At 51.2% G+C, this 24,349-nt stretch overlaps 1 protein-coding gene across 3 annotated transcripts in view; it reads right to left on the reverse strand.

The window, feature by feature from the left end:
- Window positions 1-24,349, reverse strand: part of DENND5B (DENN domain containing 5B) — a 118,391-nt gene that overhangs the window by 30,173 nt on the left and 63,869 nt on the right. For all 3 annotated transcript variants that reach the window (XM_007502530.3, XM_007502529.3, XM_007502531.3), the window contains exons 5-8: window positions 21,638-22,168; window positions 18,082-18,313; window positions 8,967-9,108; window positions 2,095-2,188 (exon numbers count right to left, since the gene is read on the reverse strand). In XM_007502530.3, the coding sequence (XP_007502592.2) occupies window positions 2,095-2,188; window positions 8,967-9,108; window positions 18,082-18,313; window positions 21,638-22,168 (999 nt within the window). The remainder of the gene's footprint in view (window positions 1-2,094; window positions 2,189-8,966; window positions 9,109-18,081; window positions 18,314-21,637; window positions 22,169-24,349) is intronic.

The following is a 24,349-nucleotide window of genomic DNA, read 5'->3' on the forward strand; positions in this document are numbered from 1 at the left end:
GGGGGAGGGGGGGAGGGAGAGAGAGACAGAGAGAGAGAGAGAGACAGAGACAGAGGCAGAGAGGGGGAGAGAGCGAGAGAGACAGGGGGAGAGAGCGAGAGAGACAGGGGGACGGGGGGGAGGGAGAGAGAGAGACAGAGAGAGAGACAGGGAGAGAGAAAGAGGAGGGGGGGGTGGGGGGAAGGAGAGAGAGGTAGAGACAGAGACAGAGACAGAGAGAGGAGGGAGAGAGAGGGGGCGGTGGGGGGAAGGAGAGAGAGAGGTAGAGACAGAGAGGGAGAGAGGGAGGGAGAGAGAGCGAGAGAGACAGGGGGAGGGGGGGAGGGAGAGAGAGAGACAGAGAGACAGAGAGAGAGAGAGAGAGACAGAGGCAGAGAGGGAGAGAGGGAGGGAGAGAGAGCGAGAGAGACGGGGAGAGAGAGAGTGACAGGGAGAGAGAGAGACAGAGGCAGAGAGGGAGGGAGAGAGACAGAGACAGAGAGGGAGAGAGGGAGGGAGAGAGAGAGAGATAGAGAGAGGAGGGAGAGAGACAGAGAGAGACACAGAGAGAGACAGAGAGAGAGAGGAAAGAGAGAGGAGAGACAGAGAGAGAGAGAGAGAGAGAGAGAGAGAGAGAGAGAGAGAGAGAGAGAGAGAGAGGAGAGGAAAGTCAGAGAGAGACAAGAGACAGAGAGACAGAGGATATATATAGAGAGAGGGAGGGAGAGACAGAGACACAGAGAGAGATGGGGAGACAGAGAGAGAGAGAGAGGGAGGGAGAGAGAGGGAGAAAGAGAAAGAGAGAGACAGACACAGAGAGAGACGGAGACAGAGAGAGGAAGAGACAGATAGACAAACAGACAGAAAAGGAGACAGAGAGGGAGAGAGACAGAGATAGAGGGAGACAGAGAGAGACAGCGATATATATAGGGGGAGGGAGAGGAAGAGAGAGAGCCAGACGGAGAGAGAGAGAGAGAAAAAGAGACAGAGACAGATGGAGAGAGGGAGAGAGACAGAGAGGGAGAGAGACAGAGACAGAGAGGGAAAGAGACAGACAGACAGAAAGACAAGCAAAAAAAAAGAGAAAGAAAAAGAAAAGCATGCGCTTGATCGATCGACAGCATAAAAAATGGGGATGAGCCAGGGAAAGGGGGTCCTGGACAAGGCGCAACACCGAACAGGTTCCGCCGGAGCTGACGGAGCATCAGCATCAGTGTTTCGGATGCTATCTGCACGGCCACATGAAGCGAACAGCAATAAGTACTTAAGAAGGACAAGATCTGGCATTACTTCCATACACTGAGATTTAGAAGGAGTTAATTAATCAATCTACCAAAGGTTATTTTCTTTATCTTTTTACTGTGATAATCAACATGTAATTAGTTAGCTATGAGGGCTAGTATAGGATGATTTTATTTTCAAGTAGCATAAAGCGTAAGAGTCATGACTGTAGTTAACTGTTGTTTTTTTTAAATCTATGGTAGGGGACAGAAGGGTGGCTCGGTGGATAAAGTCTGGCCTGGAGAGAGGAGGTCCTGGGTTCAAATGTGGGCCACCTCCTAGGTGTATGACCCTGGTAAAGTCACTTAGCCCTTCCACTGCCTAGCCCTTAATTGCTCTTCTGCCTTGGAACTAATATTTATTATTGACAGAGCGCTAAGACAAAGGTAAGGGCTGGAAAGAATTAAGAAAAAAGAAAAAGGATCCTAGGGAGAAAAGCGAAAGGCAATGCTTTCAGGATGCACAGACATTTCTGAGCAATTCTCATGAATTAATTGATCAATCGACATGAATTTCCTGAGTACCTACTATGTGCTAAATGCTCAGGGAACACACTTTTCTTTCTCCAGCAAACATACTGAATTGAACCTGGACAGAAACTCTGTCTCTTTTTGAGATTTGATTCATTTATGTTTAAAATTAAGAAGAAAAAGGAACGTTCCGTTTTTCTGTGTCAAGCATGGGCATAAAATGTTTTTTGACAAATTTCAATTGCTTTCTAAAAATGCCTATTTGGGTTAAAATACAGATAATTGAGTGACAAGCAGATGACTGGATCTCAGGTATGTATTACAGGGAAACCACATTAGGCGTAAAGGCTGGAGGCAGCCATACCTCCCGCAAGTCGTTGTCTAGTCCCACGTGCTCGGAATGCTGGCGGAGGCGGTCTTTCCGGCGCTGCGCTGTGGCACTCCGGCTAACCCAGCGACTGAAATAATCACACGCAAGAAGGTTCAGGTTAGAAGAGAGCAGTTTCCATTCTCAGTGAGAAAAAGACACGATCGGCTCTTTCGCACACACTCTCCCGCGGCGGCTGGAGGCCGTCACTATTGAGCCAGCCCTTCGGAAGGGCCTTTCCCCAGCGTGACCAGAAATGCAACATGCTCATTGAAGAAAATGATGAGACATCCTTTCAAAATCTATGGGATGTAGCCAAAGCAGTACTCGGGAAAAATTTATATCCTTGAGTTCCTATATTAAATTAGGGAGGGCAGAGGTCAATGAATTGGACATGCAAATCAAAGAACTTGAAAGCAAACAAATTAAAAATCCCCAGAAGAAAACTCAATTAGAGATCCTAAAAATTAGGGGAGAAATTAATAAAATTGAAAGTGAAAGAACTACTGAATTAATAAATAAGACTAGAAGCTGGTATTTTGAAAAAACAAACAAAATAGACAAAGTACTGGTCAATCTAATAAAAAAAGGAAAGAAGAAAATCAAATTAATAGTATCATAGATGAAAAGTGAAAAAAACAGACAGAAGAAACCAATAAGAAGGTTCAACGGCTGAGAGGGCGACGCAGCAGAGCACTGTGGAGTGCTTAGGGCGTGTTGGAGCACAAAAGACAACACGGCCATCCAATGCAGCTGAGGAAGTCTCCAGACGTAACAATTTTTCGTGCCACTGGATCCAGGCTTCCAACGCCGAGAGAGTGGGACTGTCTCTGTGCATCGACTCTTCCACTTAAATCTCCTTCACGCACAAGTGTTTTTGTGCACACTCATCTACATCACAGATGAAAGCGCACAAAGACGATCGTCTTCCTCGGTTACCGAGAGAATACTGCTACTACTTCTATGTGCGTGTAATGTTCAAGGCCGATGGCTTTTTACACGCAGCCACGAATCCCTCTCCTTTCATTGTGGTGTACAGAATATGATCACCCGTTCAAAGTTGGTGCCCTTCCATCAGTCATTTCTCACCAATCCACCACCTTTGTGACAAATACAGAAACTTCGCTGGACAAGGTATATGTGTGCCCGCCCAGGAGCTCTTCCTGACGCTTGCTGACCTGAGCCTACTGTCAGGGGAGCATGTTTCATTGCCCTTTCTCTGGAACCTTCAGGGTGCTTCTCTTTACAATCGTATTTTAAATATGTAATAATAAATACTTCTTTACCTACACAAACATCTGAAGCAATGTTTTATTAAAACAATATGAAACATCAATACAACCGCCTACATTTTAGTAGTCATTTATAGCTCATTTAATCATACTTCTCCCCTTTTCTACCCAAGGAATACTGTCCTCCAACCCCCAAAACACAGGGGCTCCTTTAGAGAAAAGGGACACAATCAGGCAGAACAAAAGGTCCCACTGGCCACACCTGTAAACGCCCACCTCGTGGCCTTCTAGCCCACCACCTCTGCCAAGGTATATAAGACACACGGACTTCTCAGGCTTTTGAAGCCATTTGGCACTGCTCTGATCGGAGTTCCAGAAGTCCTTTCATATGACTTCTATGGGCACCTCTGAATTGTCCTCTTGGTTCTGTTACCTTCACTGTGCATCAGTCCATGTAATTTTTTCCCACTTTCTCAGAAGCCATCACATTCCTCATTTCTTCAGGCACGATTCGATTCTGTGGCACTCATACATCAAAATTTGTTCAGATACTCGCCAACGAACTTCTTTGGTTTTCACTTCTTTGTTATCATGAGAAGCGTTGCTATAAATATTTTTGTACACAGGGGTTTTCAGTGCCTTTTTTAGATATAGTTGCATATGATTTGAGAGAATACTTGAACCACTTCATAGCTCTAGTATCCTCCCTTTCCACAGTCCCACCAACATTTGCTGTTTTAGTCTTTGTTCATCTTGGCTAATCCCATGGGGGACAGGTAGAACATTAGGGTTATTATAACGTATGTTTTTCTTATTAGTGAATTGGATATCATTTCTATTTTTTAAAATAAATTTTCAGTTGATAACTTTTGTTTTTACATTGTCTCAATTCACTTGTCTCCCTCTCCTTCTCCGCCCACTTCTAGAAAAGCATCCCTTAAAAAAATGACTTTTTTTTAACAGAAGAGCAGAATTCCACACTTGTGGAACATCAGCCTTCCGGCTTCTGCAATCTCCCAGCTGGGGCCACCATCGTCTTGATAATTGTGTACTCTTCATTTCTGATTGTTCTGTGCTTGATTTATTCACCACACAAGGGGCTCAGCCATGCCCGTGGACTCGATTGGAATCTCTCTTTTTGCCTTTTTCTCGTTCTGTGCTACCACAAAAGAGAAATACCGTGCCATATGCGGAGCCTTTCTTTCTGTCAGTAATTCTATGACACTAGGAAATAGCAGCAGTAGCCTTTCTAGGATAACAGGCACAGACATGTTTGCCACTTTATCTACATGATTCTAAAGCGCTATGTAGAATGTTTACACCACAAATGGCTTCAGCAATGTGCTATGCGTGTGCCTGTCTTGTCCATCCTCTCCATCTTTGATTTCTGTCCTTTCGTCTCTGCCCATTTGCTGAGTGCGAGAGAACTTCAGGGTCATATTAGTTGGCATGTTTCTTATAGGTCGTGACTTGGAACATGCTTTCACATCGCTAAAAGTCTTGTACCTTCTTCTTCTTAGGGACGATTTATTCCTAGAAACTGGCTACGCACGTTGGGGAATAACTGTTAGCTTTGTAGATCGTCCCTGGTTGTCCATCAAGTCCAAGCAATCCAAACCATCTACGTTGTCTGTGGCGATCGCCGCCATCAGCCTTGTTTGGAGAGTCGTACAGAACAGTTATTGGCAGCTGATGGAGACCTGCCTGCTTGTATGCGCGGGCACCACCTGCCTCTTGAACAATACCTCTTATTCCCCCTATGCTTCTGGAGTGGATCTATCTCCAACAGCAGACTTTGCTCAGAGGAAGGGGGGAAGATCTCTCCTAAAACGCTTCCCTTGGGGTTCTAATTACACTCATTTAGCCTGGGCAGAAACTTGAGCTTCACGTCAGCAGAATTAGTCCTCTTTTCTCGTTGAAAGTTGATTTCTTAAAACGATCGCGCCTTTATTTCTCTCCTATCCTCAACGCCTGCCACTAGAAAAGTGAACCTGGGGGCAGAGACATGCTGGCGAAGTATGGAGAATGGAAGTGTCTGCTCCAGTCCGTCCTGAAATCGGAACTTCTGGAAGGAACATTCGTCAAGGAGAAAAAGGGCCCCAGGCAGGAAGCAGACTCCCTCTTTGTGTGTGACAGAGACCAGGGAAGCAGAGGCAGCACGCGGGGCCCAGACATTAACGGGCCTGCCTTCTGGCCTCCTCATTCGTTCCTCACTTCCTCTGTTTCGCTTATTCAAGCATCGAGGATGGGTAAGTGCACGGGATGACATGGAGCCGCCTCGCCAATATACTCCAATTAGTTTTCCTGATCCTGGATTGGCGACCTCCAGTGGAAACCAGTAAAAGCTCGGGGCCCTCCCCAGCAGCTTCCTGTGGGATCATTGATCCATCAGTGGAGACCTCCGAATGATGCACTGCCCCCTCCTCCCGCCCCCAGAACAAGGCTGGAAATCTCGAAGCTCACAGGTTCTAATCTTGACAGTCTGAGACACGCAGCAGCCCGAAAAACCTGGGACAGGCCTCGGGTTTGACTCAGCTGAGAAACTGCAAACATCAGGCACGCTGCCCCAGGCCTGGAAGCTATGGAAGTGCCATGGCACTCACGGGGGCAGGAAAGAGGGGAGAGAGCCCCATGCCAGAGCCCCGGTGTTCTGGGAAAACGGGAGCGCCAACGAGGCCTCCCTCGCTCCCCACCAGCATCCCATCAGGGGTCCCGTCTGCTCTGGGGAGAGACTGGGTACGGACCTCCGCCACGACGGCGAGTGCCAGCGCGCCAGGGCCTAGCGGGGCCTCTCCTGGCTCTTCCCCTCACACATCTGGCCTCCGCGGCCATCAGTGCCCTCAGAATCTGCACGTCACCATCGTGTATAAGAGGAACAGAGTCACCATGCCAAGAAGCGGAGACTGCTACGTGCTGGGGCCTACGAAGAAGAGTCAGCGAGCGGCGGCGCAGCGCCGTCCCGGCGCCTCTGGAGAAAGGGCCGGCCATGCCCGCCAACGGTCGGCGAGATGTCGGACCGCCACCTCCAGCGCCCACTCGAGAACTGGCAACCCCGAGGGTCATGCAGCCTCATCCGCATTCAAGTTCCTGGACGTCCAAACTGGCTCAACGTGGACCCAGAGGGGGTTTGACAGGGAAACAGACTCCATTCCATTCCGGCGTGCTCTGTTGACTGCAGGCCCGCGGAGAAGGCTGTGCGTCTCCTCGTGGTATCTCCAACAGGGCCTTTTCATTCATTTGGATTCTTTTCCTGCCCTCCTGGAGTCCTCGAGCCATTCTACAGGGGCTAGTCAGGCCCGTCGTGCAAAGTACAGTTCCCAGGTAGGCACGTGGTGGAAGAGAGAAAGCAGGTTTACCAAACACGGAAAACGAAGTGGAAAAGAGGGGCCTTTGTCGGCCTTCAGACGACGCGTCCTCAGCCTAGAGGGGGTCAAGCTGTGCATCACCACTGCTGTGGCGCGGCTGCGTTCACCGAAGTCCCTCCTGGCCGGCTGTCCTTACAACATCCTGCTCCGCGTGTCTCCCAACAGGGGTGCATTTATGCTCACAGACCACAACCTGTTCAGGCACTTCCCAATTCTGTCCCCACAGAAGGGGCTAAAAACCGCTGCCTTTTAGATTCGACACTGTGCTGGCTCCAAGGCAGAAGACCAGTCCGGGCTAAGCAATGGGGGTCAAGTGACTTGCCCAGGGTCACCCAGCTAGGAAGTGACTGAGGCCAGATTGGAACTGCTTATATATATATATTTTAAAATATTCACCTATTTTACAACAACAAAGTGTCAAATTTGTTGTTATGTCATTGGGCAAATTAATGCTTCATCCCTGTTTTAATTTCCTCCTCACTGGATAAGTCGTCCTCAATTCAGCATTTTACAGGGTCCTTTTACAAACTAGAAATATGTTTTGTATGATAACACTTGTGTACACCCCAGGTCAAAATGCGGACAGAAGGGAGACAAATTGGATCATACGACTTGAAAACGTACGTGGAAATGGACCGATACAGGTAAGCGGCAATAAATAACCCACACAATGAGGAGTTCTTTTCTTCAGGGAATCTTTTTTCCTTTTGCCAATTTGCTTTTTAAGGAGTTCAATTCGGCGGGTTTTTGTGCCTCTTTCTGATTTTAAAGTGTTTTTGGCGCCTCCTTTATCAAGCCGTGGACTCTTTCTTGCATTACTTTCACGTCTTTCCTCATTTTTCCTCCGCCTCTCTTGGGATCTTTACCATCGTTTCTGAGTTCTTCCTGGGTCCGAGGCCCATTATCCCCCTCCCCCAAGGCGTTGATTTCACCGTCCCACTTCTTCGGAGTTGGTGTGTTGACTTTGCCTGTTTCTGGCCTTTCTTGGAACTCTAATTCCCGCGGGGCTCTTCCTTCTGGGGCGCAGGGGGTGCAAGCTTCACTTCTGCCACGGGGGGCGCTGGGACCAGGGCCGGCCAAGGGTGTCCCACGACCTCCTCCCGGCCAGCTTTCCCACCCCCTTGCCGTCGGTGGCCCCAGAGCTCCAGACGCGCCATGGGCAGCTGCTGGCTCGCCTGCACCTGCCTCGGGCCCTTCGCTCACAAGGGGGATCCCGCCTGCTCGGCCCAAACTTGGGGTCCGAATCGCATCAGACCAGTCACGCGTGCGTCAGGCCCTCCACGCTCTCGACATCTGGCAGCCCTTCAGACGACAAGCGGGCGCACCTACCGCTCGCTCTTCCTAGAAGGCATTTCTCTGTCGTTGTCGCCGGCGATGAACGGGGCCCTCCCGAGCCAGGAGAGAGAGCGTCTGTCTGTCTGTCTGCGGGACAAATGGCCGAGAGCCGGCCGGCAGGGGAGGCCTTGGCCACTCCGGTCGCCTCCGGTGCTCTCCCTTCCTGGCCGCATCCCGCCTTCAGCACTGCCTCGGCCAGGGTCAGCCGGGTCTGAGCTTCCTGCGTGAATCCCGGAAGGGTCGGGGCACGGAGCTGGCGAGAGTCCAGGCCCAGCTCGCTGTGTCCGAGGCTCCCCGCCCCCACTGGGGCTTTTCTTGGCAAAGACACTGCAGCGGCGGCCATGTCCTTCTGCGGCTCATTCTACGGATGAGGAAACGCGGGCGGATGGGAGAAAGTGACCTGCCTAGAGTCGCACGTTGAGGAAGAGTCTGAGTTCAGAGGGGACCCGAAGCCTTCCTGACTGCAGGCCAGGAACAGCTTCCCCTCACTGGGGAGTCAGAGGGAAATGACAGCCCCCCACCCCGGACCGCTGAAAGAAAACAGCAGGAGAAGGAAACTCGATGCTCGGGTGGGGACACCCTTCAGAACGCAGTTCATGTAAGAGTTCACCGTTCGTGGAGGACCCTCTTCATGGTGTTTGCACAGGAGCTCATGGGGGCTTTTCTGACTGAATTCACGAAAAAGCAAAGAAAAAGGGTCTAATTCCCTAAGAAAGCTCTGGCCTTGGGGCCAGAGGACCTGCCCCCCCTCCGCCCGAAGCCCTGGGCCCTCCTCAGACCCCCCCTCCTGGAGCCCCCCCCATGTCACAAACACGCAAAGCCGGGAGCCCCCAAGGCCAATGGGGGGGCATCCTAGTGGAGAAGGACAAAAGCTCTTCTGGCCCCCCCGAGGACCCGCGCCAGGCCCAAGCGGAGCCGTGGCCCGCCGCCCGCTTACTTATTGTTGGTGGTCAGGACGTCCGCCTGCAGCCTCGGGAAGAAGCCCGGTTCGTATCGGCCCTGCCCGATCTTCATGTCCAGCAAGTGGGGGTGCACGGCGCTGTGGTCCAGCTTCAGCAGCCGCTGCTCGATGGCCTGGGCTGCAGGGAGAGAGGCGCCATCAAAGACCCCCCGAGAAAGGCCCAAAGCGCGGCTGCTGCTCCGCAGCCCCCACCTTCGCAGCAGCAGCGGCTCACGCGCCCCAGGCCTTGGCTCTGGCTCTTCCCCACACCTGGAATGAGCTGTCTGTCTGTCCCTCCCTCTCCCCCGTGTCTGTCTGTCCCTCCCTCTCCTCCGTGTCTGTCTGTCCCTCCCTCTCCCCCGTGTCTGTCTGGCTCTCCCTCTCCCCTGTGTCTGTCTGTCTGTCCCTCCCTCCTCCCCCATGTCTGTCTGTCCCTCCCTCTCCCCTGTGTCTGTCTGTCTGTCCCTCCCCCTCTCCCCCGTGTCTGTCTGTCTCCCATCTCTGTCTGTCCCTCCCTCTCCCCCGTGTCTGTCTCCCATCTCTGTCTGTCTGTCCCTCCCTCTCCCCCGTGTCTCTCTGTCTCCCATCTCTGTCTGTCCCTCCCTCTCCCCCGTGTCTGTCTGTCCCACCCTCTCCCCTGTGTCTGTCTGTCTGTCCCTCCCTCTCCCCTCTGTCTCTCTGTCTCCCATCTCTGTCTGTCTGTCCCTCCCTCTCCCCCGTGTCTGTCTGTCTCCCATCTCTGTCTGTCTGTCCCACCCTCTCCCCCGTGTCTGTCTCCCACCTGTCTGTCTGTCCCACCCTCTCCCCCGTGTCTGTCTGTCTCCCATCTCTGTCTGTCTGTCCCTCCCTCTCCCCCGTGTCTCTCTGTCTCCCATCTCTGTCTGTCCCTCCCCCTCTCCCCCGTGTCTGTCTGTCTCCCATCTCTGTCTGTCCCTCCCTCTCCCCCGTGTCTGTCTCCCATCTCTGTCTGTCTGTCCCTCCCTCTCCCCCGTGTCTGTCTGTCTCCCATCTCTGTCTGTCTGTCCCACCCTCTCCCCCGTGTCTGTCTCCCACCTGTCTGTCTGTCCCACCCTCTCCCCCGTGTCTGTCTGTCTCCCATCTCTGTCTGTCTGTCCCTCCCTCTCCCCCGTGTCTCTCTGTCTCCCATCTCTGTCTGTCCCTCCCCCTCTCCCCCGTGTCTGTCTGTCTCCCATCTCTGTCTGTCTGTCCCACCCTCTCCCCCGTGTCTCTCTGTCTCCCATCTCTGTCTGTCCCTCCCCCTCTCCCCCGTGTCTGTCTGTCTCCCATCTCTGTCTGTCTGTCCCTCCCTCTCCCCTGTCTGTCTGTCTCCCATCTCTGTCTGTCCCTCCCCCTCTCCCCCGTGTCTGTCTCCCACCTGTCTGTCTGTCCCACCCTCTCCCCCGTGTCTGTCTGTCTCCCATCTCTGTCTGTCTGTCCCTCCCTCTCCCCCGTGTCTCTCTGTCTCCCATCTCTGTCTGTCCCTCCCCCTCTCCCCCGTGTCTGTCTGTCTCCCATCTCTGTCTGTCTGTCCCACCCTCTCCCCCGTGTCTCTCTGTCTCCCATCTCTGTCTGTCCCTCCCCCTCTCCCCCGTGTCTGTCTGTCTCCCATCTCTGTCTGTCTGTCCCTCCCTCTCCCCTGTCTGTCTGTCTCCCATCTCTGTCTGTCCCTCCCCCTCTCCCCCGTGTCTCTCTGTCTCCCATCTCTGTCTGTCTGTCCCTCCCTCTCCCCCGTGTCTGTCTGTCTCCCATCTCTGTCTGTCTGTCCCTCCCTCTCCCCTGTCTCTCTGTCTCCCATCTCTGTCTGTCTGTCCCTCCCTCTCCCCTGTCTGTCTGTCTCTTCACCTCTGGCTTTTGTGGCTCCCTTTAAACCTTGATTAAATTGCATTTCGCGCAGCACGCCTGGGCCAGGCCTCATCCAGGCTTTCGTGCCCATTGTGTGGCCACAGGCCGTGTGCGGGTCTCTGCCGGAGGGCCGGGCCGAGGAGCTGCCACAAACCCTCGCGCGAGATCCCAAGAGGCCCGGCCGTCCATCGGCCTTTTGGCCTCCATTCTGGCCCGCGAAGGCCAGTTCCAAACAAGCCCCCGCTGTGGACGGTCGTCGGTGTCTCTCCTGTCCTGGGCCTACACGCCGAAGAGGGGGAAGGGCGAGGGAGGACAAGCGAGGGGGGAGGGCGAGGGGGGACAAGCGAGGGGGGAGGGCGAGGGGGCCGCGTCCGCTGGACAGGACAGGGAAGGGCAGTGAGTGATGGCGCCCGAGGCTGCCAGGGCCCAGGGGTGGAGGGCTTCCAAAGCAAGGGGAGGGTCCCGAGGAGACTCCCTCTGGGGTGTGAAGATCGGACCAGAAGAGGCTAGACAAGAGGGTGGGGGGCAAAGCGCCCTGTGGTGGGCTCTCCTCTAACTGTATCCTGATGGAGAAATCCAGAGAGAGCCGGAGTGTGCGGCTGTGCATAAGGAGGCACCCTTGGGTGGGGCCCGGCTCCAGGTCTCGGGCACGAGAGAGGCGCCGGCCGGCGGCCCAGAACGAAGGGAGGCCGCCGATGCCGGGGCTTGGAGAGGGCGCGATCGAGGCGCGGCCTCTTCTTGTGGAGGCCCAGAGTCCCTCCGGGAGCGCAGAGCAGGGCAGCCACGAACAGCCTTTGCCCCAGCTGGGAATCCCTGAACACTTGCGACGCCGCAGCTTTGCCGGAGGCCACTCAGCGCCCCACAGAAGTCACAGGAGAACCGCAGAGCTTCCCTGCACAAGCACGGCAGAGGCCGGCCGGAAGAGGAGAGAGCAAGAAGCCCAGCGTCATCCACGACTGGCGCGGCAGAAAGAGCGCTCGAGGCGCAGCCCGAAGAGCGCGGCCACAACCGTGGACCGCCAGGGTCGGGGCTGCCCGATCAACCAGAACTTCCGGCAGAGAGCAAGCACGAAAGCGCGCGGGGGTCACCGAGTGAGAACGCTGGGGGGAAAAGGGAAGAGAAACGCGCCAGGAAGGAAGCCACAAACGCCCTGGAGATGGGTCAGGGCGAGCCAATGGCGGCAGGACAGAACAAGAATTGCTTCCTTCCTCTTCCTATTGGCCGGCTGTTAAATTCAGAGAAACGAATGCCATGAATTTCCCAGGTGTCTTCTAGAATGAAAACAGCACGCCAGGCTCCTCCCCTCCCCCCACAGGGCTGGGAAGGAGTCTGACGCGGGCCACGTCCATGTTGGTCACGGCTCCAAGAGCACTCGCACAAGGCTGGGGATGAGAGTCGGCTGGGAGCGACACGTATGCAACTCCAAGCGTGCGAAGCAAGCCTTTCTGAAAAGCCCAAAAGGGCAGAAGAAATGCGGGGAGGCAAAAATGACGCGCAAGGCCTGAGCGAAGAGGAAAACGTTCTGGGAGGAAGGCACGATGCGAACACGGAGGCCAAAGAAATCTGGGAGCGGCCCGACCGCGGAGGGCCAGGAGGTCGAGCAGAGACAGCGGTCATGCAGGCAAGCAGAGGAAGAATTCAAGTTCCGAGGAGAGACAGGCCGCTCCCACACCACAAGAGAACATGGAACAGGGAGCCTCACAGGCCAGAGGAACGTCCTCACCACAGCGGACCCCAGAGCAGGAAAAAGGGGCTTCCAGGAGGCAGCGATGTCTGAATAAGGCTGATCAGAAGAGCTCAGCTGAGGAGAAACGCTGAATGCAGGAACAAAGTGGCGCATCAAAAGGCGACCACGAAGAGACTGAGCTGAAGGGCTGAGAGACCTTTACTGAAGAGGGGGAGGGGACACAGAGGCTCTCTCTGAACAAATCCAATTAGACGAGGCCTGGGACGGGTTTGGTTCTGTCGTAGTGATCTTCAGGACAGGGAAGAGGAAGACACTGGGGTAGGGGGAAGGAGATGCAAGAAGAGGGGGAATATCACACCTCATTTGAGTGCACAAGGAGGAGATGGTAGTGGGGAGCAGCGGACCCTTGACCTGATTCTCATCTGAACTGGTCAAAAGAAAGAAACCCCCCCCCCACCCACACACACCCACGCACACACGCAGGATCTCGAAATACACTTCAGTCTACACAGAAACGGGCTGAGGAGCAGTGAAAGCTGAAACTGCTCTGGAAATAGGAGGGGAAGGAGAGAAGGCAGGAAAGGGAACGAGAGGGAAGAGAGGGTGTGGGAGGGAGCCCGGGACGATGACACGGATGAGGATGGGGCCTGCTTTTCACGCTTCCCTTTGTATTCCCAGCAGCAACCACATGGCAGGTGATTGTTTTTTAAGCTGAACGAATGGAATGAAAGCCAAGAGTTTTGCCTTCTGAACGGGGTCCAAATGAGGAGTGTTAGCGGCGCCACGAGGCACTTCCACTGGCCAGACGCATGTCCCCAAAGGACCATGGACGGCAGGCAGCAAAAGGGATTGAATGCGCTCTGCTACCTCCTCAGAGCTTTGGGCGCCGCCGGTAGGTGATTCTTGGGCTACCAAGACAGCCTCAGAAGGTCTGAGATCTCTCCTAAAGGTTCCTGGAAAAGGTCATCTGCACGGAAGACGGCGAAATACTTCCAGCTCCTAGAATTGCGCGGCTTCCGAGCAGAGGTTCAATGACCTACGAGTTGTGCACTCTGGGTCGGCATGAGGAAAACAGAAGATAAGAGGCAAATGACATCGGGGGGGGGGGGGGATCACAGGCTACCCTACAGCATGTATTAGTTAGTATTAGTCATTCTAGATGGGCAACTTCCCATGAGTGAGAGTCCGATCTCTCCTTAGGAAGAGTAGAGAAATGCCCTCCCAGGCAGCTTTCTATAAATTTACACCTTTAATTCACTCTTTTTGAATGTGGCCCAAACGCCTCCTTTTCCTTATTATGGATTCCAAATAGCTCTGAGCCAGGATTCAAAGGAAAAAAGCGGTTAGAAACTGAGAAACGGTGATGGAAAATTCCCCTGGGAAAAGTCCTACACGTACAGCTATCATCTTGACTCCCTTGCTATTGCACTGCTGGTGGAGTGGTGAATGGATCCAGCCATTGTGGAGGGCAATTTGGAACTTTGACCAAAGGGCGCTACAGGACTGTCTGCCCTTTGATCCAGCCATTGCACTGCTGGGTTTGTGCCCCAAAGAGATCATAAGGAAAAAGACCTGTACAAGAACATTCATGATACATGGATTGACGGGACATGGTTGGGGATGGAGACTCTAAATGAACATCCTAGTGCAAAGACCAACAACATGGAAATGGGTCTGGATCAAGGACACAAGTGATACCCAGTGGAATTGGGGGGAGGGGAGGGAAATAAAGTAATGATTGTAACAAAAAAAAAAAGAATATTCATAGCAGCACTCTTTGTGGTGGCCAAAAATTGGAAAATATGGGGCTGCCCTTCCATTGGGGAATGGCTGAACACATTGTGGTATATGTTGGGGATGAAATCCTATTGTGCTGAAAGGAATAATGAACTGGAGGGATTCCATGTGAACTGGAACGACCTCCAGGAAGTGATGCAGAGTGAGAGGAGCAGAACCGGGAGAACATTGTACACAGACGGATACATTGTAGCATGATCAAATGTAACTGACTTCTCTACTAGCGGCCATGCAATGATCCAGGACAATCCCGAGGGACTTATGAGAAAGATGCTCTCCACATCCAGAGAAAGAACTGGGGGAGTGGAAACACAGAAGAAAAACAAAGGCTTGATCAAATGGTTCAATGGGGATAGGGTTAGCGATGGAGACTCTAAATGATCACTTTGGTGCAAACATTAATAATATGGAAATAGGTTCTGAACAATGACACATGCATAACCCAGTGGAATTGCTTGTCAGCTCCAGGAGGGGGTGGGAGGAGGGGAGGGAAAGGACATGAATCATGGAACCATGGGAAAATAGTCTAAATGAATTTTTAAAAATAATCTTGACTCCCTATATCAAATGTTTCAGTACAAAAGACCTTGGCCATGTCTAAACTCTGACTCGACTTAGATATTGCAACCTTGAGGAAGGCACCCATGAGTTTCAGAGAATAGGACAAGATAAAGAAAATAGAACACATACAGACATTGTATTGTACCCAGGTGGTGGTGGGTGACTAAAAGAGAAGCATTGTGTTAACTTCCTATCAGTTCTGAGTTTCCTTGTATAGCCTTGGACATTGCAGCTGGGTCAACCACTCAGGGCCGCCCCTGGCCTCTCGTCTTCCTAATAAAGGCCGACTTTTCTCTGCCAGCATCTTATCTAGTGTCCTGTGTGCTCAGCAGAGTGACTTTGGGGTGCAGAACTCCGCTCCACTCCACACAGGAGTGAACAGTTTCCTTCCCCCCCTTTCACAGGAATCAATGACATTCAAGTAACCCCAACACTTTTTAAGGGAGAAAGACTGGGTATGGAGAATTGCCAGGGAAGGCCCTGAAGTTTGTGGGTCAGTCATGTTAACTAACGTATGACTCTCTTTTACAGGTTAGAAAACAGGCTGGGAGAATTACTCAGAAGGTAGGAAGGCTGATCCAACCCAACCGTAACCCTCAATGTGAGACGAGAGATGGCACGTTTCAGGCAATTGAAACCATAACTACCTCGCCGACTAACTCCTTTTAGATCAAGGTGGTGAAAGCCCAAGAACCTAAGCCAAAAGCCCAGGGAATATCTGTACCCTCCAGACCAACAGCCCCTAAAGGCAAAGAATCCTAGAGGCGCACTACCCCCCGCCCCCGATCCCTGGCTTTGCTTCCAACCCAACTCCCACAACCACTTCCCAGGAAAGTAACTACTCTGGGGAAGAGAGCCACAGGTGGGAAGCTAGTCAGCCTAGCTAAAGTGTTAAGGCAGCCTGAGACAAAGGGCAGCTACCGACATAACCCTCATCCTCCAATGCCCAGGACAGTAAGCCAAAGACCCCCCAACCCCGAAACCCTCCACTCACATCTCCAGACTACGAGCTGGGCTTCCAGACCTGAAAGCCTTCAATGAGAGAATCAGCTCTAGTGGAGACAGAAAACAGACAACTACTTCTACAGATGGTGTAATCCTTGCTTCCTGGGACCAAACAGTGACTGGAAATTCGGAGATCTTTGCCACCAAGGTTCAATCAATGATTCAATACCAGAAACGGATGCAGTTTTTAATCAGGAGAATTAAAGAGAACTAAAAGGAATTAAAGGGAAAAAGGCCATGACTGCTGCTGTACCCTAAGGACCACAAGGAGCGCAGATATGAATGTTCTTGTTCAAGTCTTTTTCCTTATTATCTCTTTGGGGCACAAACCCAGCAGTGCTATGGCTGGATCAAAGGGCAGACAGTCTTTTATAGCCCTTTGGGCATAGTTCCAAATTGCCCTCCAGAATGGTTGGATCAGTTCACAACTCCACCAGCAATGCATTAGTGTCCCTACTTTGCCACATCCCCTCCAGCACTCATTACTTTCCTTTGCTGTCATGTTAGCCAGTCTGCTAGGTGTGAGGTGATACCTCAGAGTTGTTTTGATTTGCATCTCTCTGATTATAAGAGATTTAGAGCACTTTTTTATGTGCTTATTAATAGTTTTGATTTGACTGAAAATTTCCTATTCATGTCCCTTGCCCATTTATCAATTGGGGAATGGCTTGATTTGTTGTATAACTGGTTTAGCTCTTTATAAGTTTGAGTAATTAAACCTTTGCCAGAGGTTTTTGTAATGAAAATCGTTTTCCAATTGGTGACCTCCCTTCTAATTTTGGTTGCATTCGTTTTGTTTGTACAAAACCTTTTTAATTTGATGTAATCAAAATGATTGATTTTACATTTTGTGGGGTTTTTTTCCTAGCTCTTGCTTGGTTTTTCCTTTCCCAAAGATCTCGACATGTATACCATTCTGTGTTCACCTAATTTGCTTATAGTTTCCCCCTTTATGTTCAAGTCACTCACCCATTCTGAGTTTATCGTGGTGTAGGGTGTGAGGTGTTGATCCAACCTCAATCTCTCCCACACTGTCTTCCAAGTTTCCCAGCAGTTTTTGTCAAATAGTGGATTTTTGTCCCCAAAGCTGGGATCTTTGGGCTTAGCATAGACTGTCTTGCTGAGGTCACTTCCTCAGCCAACTTTCTTTTCATTTTTTTCATTATTTCCCTTGATATTGTTGATCTTTTGTTCTTCCAAATAAACTCTGTTATTGTTCTTTCTAATTCAGTAAAAAAGTTTTTTGGTAGTTCAATGGGTATGGCAGTAAATAAGTAGATTAGGTACTTATTAGGTAGGATGGTCATTTTTGTTATGTTAGCTCGTCCCACCCATGAGCAATCAATGTTTTCCCAGTTGTTTAGATCTAGTTTTAGTTGTGTGGAGAGTGTTTTGTAGTTGTGTTCACATAGTTCCTGGGTTTGTCTCGGCAGACAGATTCCTAAGTATTTTATATTGTCTCGGGTGATTTAAATGGAATTTCTTGAAGAGTTCACTTTGCAATTCGCTGAGGATTTGGAACTAGGTGTACGTTTTGGTCCTGCTAAGAGTCAAGAGTTTCAATTCGTGCCATTTGTCCACAGCAAATAGCTTACTATTAAGTAAAATATCCCCAATTCTGTGTGCCCATATTAAAGGACTGCCACATTCTAAAAGAAAAATCAAGCCTCAACTCGGCCATGAATACAATGACAAAAGGGGGGAAATCCCTCATTTCAATGCCTTCAATGCCTCTTATTCACGGCGGTTAGGACTCAGACTGTTATTTGTGGTATTGTGTGTGCGTCATTTTGGCCATTGGTATTACTACATATCTATAAGTCAGGAGGCATCTCAGATTTGTTACGTGGGAGCCGAGATGTGCGGAATGATCCAGGGAAAAGTGGTGGAGAAATACGTCTTTGGGGGCATAAATAACGAGACAGAAGCGAACATCTTGGGACCTCAGCACTTAGTTGACTCTAATCATGCTTCATTATGTGTTCCCCGAAATTGAGACGTCCGCAAAAGAGGGAATGTTTGCACCTGTTCCCCAGAAGACGGGGGGTGGGGCAATAACGAAAGGTAGACATCCTGGTCTTTGTTCCCTCCCCCTCAGTCCCAAAATGTCATCAGACACGGGTCGCTGGGAGAAACAAGGAAGATGCATGATGGGAATTCCACGGAGAAAGAAAAAGGACTAGGCGTGACACTGTGTTGCCAGTGACAAACTGGACATACCTGCTTCTTTTAAAGTGCTGCATCGCTGATAAATGGACGTCCGCAGAACCGGGGCTCTGACATTATACAGTCTCAGCTTCTCGATCCTGGAGTCAAAGACGCGCAGGAGAGGGTCTTTTTCCTCCCACTGGGACATAATCTTATTGTCCACAAAGGTGGCAAACATCTGCGTCTCAATGAAGTGTGAGAGAAATGGGAGATAAGGCTCGGGCTGATCGGACAGGAAGGAGGCCTGTAGGAGAGAAGAGGCAGTTAGTGAGGAGGGCCCTGGTACTGGCTCACACGTCGCTGGGTCCGGCCTCCGAGGGCCCCCGCCCCCCGCCCATATCCCCGGCGCTCCGTGGATTCCGTCATGGCACGTCCACTGGAGGGGCTCAAAGGTCCCTTTCTTGCGTCATCATCTGTCACTTAGTTCTTCCTTTTGGCGTCCCGTGGCTAGCCCGACTCCGGGCCGTCTAAGCAACGCTGCTCTCCCCGAGCATCCCCTCCTCTCAGACTGCTGCCGCCAGTCCCGCGGTCACCCCCTCCTCCTCCACTTCTGCTCAGCGCGCTCGGGGATGTCCGGTGGGCCACAAGGCGATCCGACGGCGGCTCCTTCACCGATTCTCCATCTCTCTCCACAGCTTGCACCCCTTCTTTCTGCTCCCCAAACTCTCCTCACGCAGAAACCCGAGTCCGTCTGTCAGGAGACGCCCTTCTCATCTCGCACCCTGCGGACACCCTCCTCCCCCCTGTCCTTCTTCAGGCCAGGCTGATGCCTGCCTCGTCCCTCTCGTGCAGCCCCCCCACGCTGCTCCCTGCACCCCCACGATCGCCACACGTTCCCGTCGGATGGTTCTCCTCCCCCTCGCCGAATTCCCTGAGAAAGCCGCATCTGCCTCACGTAGATATTTGCCCCTCGACCGTCTCTGTGATCTAGCTCCGGAGCTCATCATCAAACGCAAAGGGCTCCTTGGCGGTTCCTGTCTTCCTGGACCTCTCTGCAGGCCCCGTCGCCCCGGGCTCCCCCTCTCCTGCGCCCTTCGCCCCAGGCCCTTCCTCTGGACGATGAACGAGGCCCATGGCAGCCCCAAGCTCCCTGTCAGACCCAGGCTTGAGCGTTGCCTCCGTGTCTCTCAGGGCTTCTGGCCTGGCCTCCTCCTGCAAGGTCCACCCGGCTCTGACCAGTCTTAGCTCGACGTGCCCGGCACCGTCTTTCGGGTCACAGATGCATTCCTGGGCCCCTTCCTAGCCTTTCCCACACGTCTCCCCCCTGGACTCCGTGGTCCAGCCGCCCTGGACGAGCTGCTCCATCGTTGTGCTCTTGCCCCGGCCACGTGTCCGCATGCTGGGGATGCCCTCCTTCCCCGGCTGCTGCACACCTCAGCCTGGCGCTGAGACGTCCTCCTCGGCAGGCTTTCCAAGCGCACGAGCTCGGGGGAAGTGCTGGCTATCCCGATCATTGTCGTGCCCTCCCACACCTGGGCCCAATGACTGACGGAGGGCTTCAGATTTCACATCTACAGGAAGGACCCAAAAAGGATCCATTTTCATCGTCAAGCTTCCCAAAGACTCAGGAAGAAAAACCAGCTCCTAAATCCCCGGGAAAGAAATGAACGCGTCTTAGATGCCTACTAGGTGCCGGGCACTGCACTCACTACTCTGCAAACATTTCTTTTGGGCCCTGTGAGGGGGATTATCCTCATTTTAGCAGATATTAGCCATTATCCTTTTCTTTGACAAACAAGGAAATGGGGGCAGAAAGGGCCGCAGATTTGTCTAGTTACACAGCTAGAAAACGTTTGAGGCCGATTTGAACTCAGGTCTTCTGACTCTGGGCCAAGGCTTGATCTACTGTGTTATCTAGCCGCCCTTCACAGAACAGGCATCAAAATAATCAAGTTCAACACCAGACAGACAAGATTAAGAAATACGGAAGGGGCAGCGACGTGTGCTCAGTGGAGAGAGCCAGGCCTGGAGATGGGAGGACCTCCGTGCAGATCTGGCCTCAGCAATTACCTACTTGCATGACCCTGGGTAAGTCACTTACGCCCAACTGTCTAGCCCCTGCCCCTCATCTGCCTTGCACCCAAGACTCAGCATCCACTCTAAACGGAAAGGAAGGCTGAAAAGGAAATGCTAAATGTTGCCAGCTCTGGGAGATTTCTGGGCAGCTGAAATCTGGCCACCACGCATGAAAGTTGTTCTCATACATAAGAAAGTAAAAACAGAAGGTCGTCCAGTATCCATCCCCCTGGAAACAATCCTCATGCCTAGTGCTCGTGCCCAGTGCTTGGCAAAGACGAGGATGTTCCAAAGAAGATGGAGCAGGCACTTTGGGACGCACTTCAAAGGCCTCGGGGTGTCATTTAGGGAGCAGCAGCCGTGTCTAAAAGCAGAAATGTGATTTCTTTAATCTCTCCCTCCATTCTTGGAGGACTGCGCCATACCCTAAGCTTTTCAAGTGCCTTCTTCCCCGCAGCAGTAGCACATAGTACACAAGGTAGAAACAGACGGACAGGTTCTCACAAAGTATCACACTGATAATTAGCTTTGCAAAGCTGAAAGCTGAGGCTACTATGTTGCCTTGCTTGATTACGCATTTCTGATGAGAATCCTGGAGTTTTGTTAACAATCTAACTCTTCCTCCTCTTTGACCTCCAATGAAGTCAACATTCTGTACTCAAAGCCAATCGGACACTGACTTTCACAAAGAGAAACTGTTACTTTCCTATAAGATTAAACTGGAAAAAGAACAGATTTAATTAGAAAAAAAAGTAACTTTTACAGCCAAAACAGATGATGAACCCTTTTATAGTAGAAAGGGAGCTATCCAAATCACATTTTGAACTGCTCAAGGCTTGAAACACCCAGGATTGTTCTCGGGGGAGAGTAGGAAAACGAGGCCAAATTGGGGGCTGACACTGCCTGCAGCCACCTCCTAATGTGGCCCGAGGTCCCTCGTCTTTCCTCGACACTGGCCAGGTCAGGGGTGAAAATGACAGTGGCCTAAGCCCGGCGTGACCCCAGCCCAAGAGCCCGCCACCAGGGAGGGAACAAGTATTCATTGTTTCCTAGAGGCCAAGTCCTGCTCATCAACCTTCCCCTGGAGACAGCTTCCCTGGGCTTTCTCCGCCAACACGACGTGGGAGAGGCAACGGCTGTCCAGCTACTCCTACTCTGAGCCCCCAGAAGCATCGCCCTCGGGAACGGCTCTCCCCGGGACAAGGAGCAGGACAAACCCCATCTTGATTCCCTAACTGGGGAGGAGGGAAACGTGGGCTCTGGGCCCCGGAGCTGCACTTCTGGCTGCATGTTTAACAGAAGTCGTGCTCGAGGCCGTGAGGAGATCTCCCGGATGGCGACCACTAAGCATCCGCACCCTCAGGGGTCTGGCCTGGGAATCTGGGGGAAAAGGAAGCCCTGCCGACTCCCTACGTGGGTCATGCGTAAGGGCCTAACGGGCAGCGCGTCGGGTTTCTGGAGGCATTTTTCTCGCAGTAACAGGGCAATCTTGACGGCGCACAAGGGCCCCTCCTCACTCCCGGGGATCAGAGTAAAAGAGAGAGCTCTTTACTTTGTCAAAGTTCTGCATCTGCTCCCTGTTGGTCAGCCACGACTCCAGGTCCTGGGCCGTCTGAATCACAAAGGCCTCGTAATCGGCGAACATCTGGGTGAAGCGGTTGGCGAAGACCTCCCGAAGCTGGACGTTGAGCTTGTAGTCCCGCATCTCGGCCTCTTCGCACTGCAGCTTCAAGCTCTTCTCGCTCAGACAGGGGGGGAGGGCCGCCGGGTCCACGGTGACGCCCGTCCTCCTGGTGAGAGCCTGAAGGCGGGCGATGGTTTCGTTGCCTTTCAGGAACTCGTACACGTGGGCCGTGCTGGCAGAGACGTTTCCGTTCTTCCTGTCGTTGGCCAAGTCCTTCAGAACCACAGACTTGAGTCTGAGGCTGCTCTCGCTGTAGCGCAGGCTCCCTTCAGGGGGGATTCCAAACTGAAGGAGGACTTCGGAGATTTCCTGGATGAAATCCAGCTTATTAGGGAACTGTGGGAATTCCTCAGGCAGCTCGATGAAATGATTATCAATGTCCACGAAGCACAGGTTTGCCTGAAAGGGAGAGGAAAACTCGTATCAGCCTCAAAACTCACCAGTCACAAACCGCAAGAGCTGGGGAGCTCTTCAAAGGAGCACGGCCCTGGCCAAGCCCACCCCAGAAGGACCCACGGGAGCTGAGGCTCTGCCTCTGGCCAAGCTCCAGCCCTGGAGCTGTCCAGCAGGGCGTCTCTGCTTCCTACAGAGCTCCAGCAGGCCTCCTACCAGTGTGAGGCAGCAGGGAGGTCAGCATCAAGTACTGCTCTCAGTACAAGCCAGCAGGGAGGTCCACTACTAGTGAAAGCCGCTCAGGGAGAGGGCTGGGTGCAAATCAAAGCGCAGCTCTAAGCCTCGGCACAAAAACCACGGGACAACACTGTCCAATTCACAAACAGAGCTCAACTGCAATATACGGTAAGAAAACAATAATACCATCAAGTGACAAAAAACGAACCTGACTCCAAGTTCAAGATACAACTAGAGAATGAAACAGCATTGACAAAACAGCTACATGCGAAGTATCAAAGAAAACGTGTCAATTGGTCTCATTCTCCAGAAGAGTTAATGAAAGTGCTCAAAATGGGACTTTAAAAGAGTAAGAAGAAAAATGGGGGAGGGAGGGAGGGAGGGAGGGAGGGAGGCAGAAGAGTGAGAGTAATGGAAGAAAACCACGGGAAAAAAGCATCAAGAGCTTGGTAAAGGAAACACAAAAAAGAGAAAGATATTGAAAAATGTGCTAAGGAAAACAACTACTTAAAAAGTAGAATCGACCAAACAGAAAAAAAAGGAGGCACAAAAGAAAACATTTTTAGAAGTAAAACTAGCCAAATAGAAAAGGAGATACATAAGCTCACTGTAGCTTCCTTAAATATTAGAATTAGACAAGCAGAAAATGACTCCATAAGGCTTTTTTTTTAAAAACCCTCACCTTCCGTCTCGGAGTCAATACTGTGTGTTGGCTCCAAGGCAGAAGAGTGGTAAGGGCTGGACAATGGGGGTCAAGTGACTTGCCCAGGGTCACACACCTGGGAAGTAATTGAGGCCAGATTTGAACCCAGGATCTCCCATCTCTAGGACTGACTCTCAATCCACTGAGCTACCCAGCTGCCCCCTCCATAAGGTTTTAAGAAACAATCAAATAAAAGCAAAAGAATGAAAAAATAGAAGAAAATATGAAATTTCTCATTGGAAAAATAATTGACCTAGAAAACAGATCATGGAGAAATGATTTAAGAATCATTGGATTGCCTGAAAACCAAAAGCAAAAAAAGAACCTTCATATCACACTAAGTGAAGTTATCAAGGAAAATTGCCCTGATATCTTAGAATCAGAGGGTGAAATAGAAATTAAAAGAATCCATTTATCAGTTCCTGAAAGAGATCCTAAAAGGAAAAATCTAGAAAATATGATAGACAAATTCCAGGGCTCCCAGAACAAAGAAAAAAGTATTTTAAGCAGCCAGAAACAATTCCTATATCATGGAGCCACAAACAGAATTACAGCAGACTTGGCAGCTTTCACCTTAAAGGATCACAGGGCTTGGAATATGATATTCTGGAAGGCAAAGGAATTACAATTACAACCTAGAATCAGCAACCCAGAGAAACTCAGTATAATATTTCAAGGGGAAAAAAATGAATATTTAATGACATCGAGAACTTTCAAGAATTCCCAATGAAAAGACCAGAGCTTCATAGAACACTTGACAGTCAAAGAGAAGACTCAAGAGAAGCATAAGAAAGTAAATGGGAAAGAGGAAAAGTAAGGATTCAATAAAGTTAAATGGTTAAACGATCTTTAATTTTATATGAGATCATACTTTTGACTCCTGTGATCTTTATCAATATTTAGGTCAATTAAAAGGGTACAGATGTGAATTGTCTGTAATGGGAAGATATAAAGAAAAATTAAGGGAACATAAAAAAGACTACACTGGAAGAAGACGGAAGGAAGAGACTTAAAATGGGATGAATTATCTCATAAAAGAAGCTGAAAAAAATATTACGTAGAAGGGCAAGATGGCGGTGGGGCAGACCACACTTAAACCATACTCTCATCAGATTTCACTCAGAGGGAATAAAGTACGTATTCTGTTAAATGTAGAAATCTACATGTCCCTAAAAGCCAGAAGAAAAGAGAAAAACCCTAAAAGGAGGCAAAAAGGCTCAGGGAAAAGGGAAGGGGGGTACCTATAG

The sequence above is a fragment of the Monodelphis domestica genome, chromosome 5 (genome assembly GCF_027887165.1).
Source record: "Monodelphis domestica isolate mMonDom1 chromosome 5, mMonDom1.pri, whole genome shotgun sequence".
Classification (NCBI taxonomy): Eukaryota; Metazoa; Chordata; class Mammalia; order Didelphimorphia; family Didelphidae; genus Monodelphis; species Monodelphis domestica.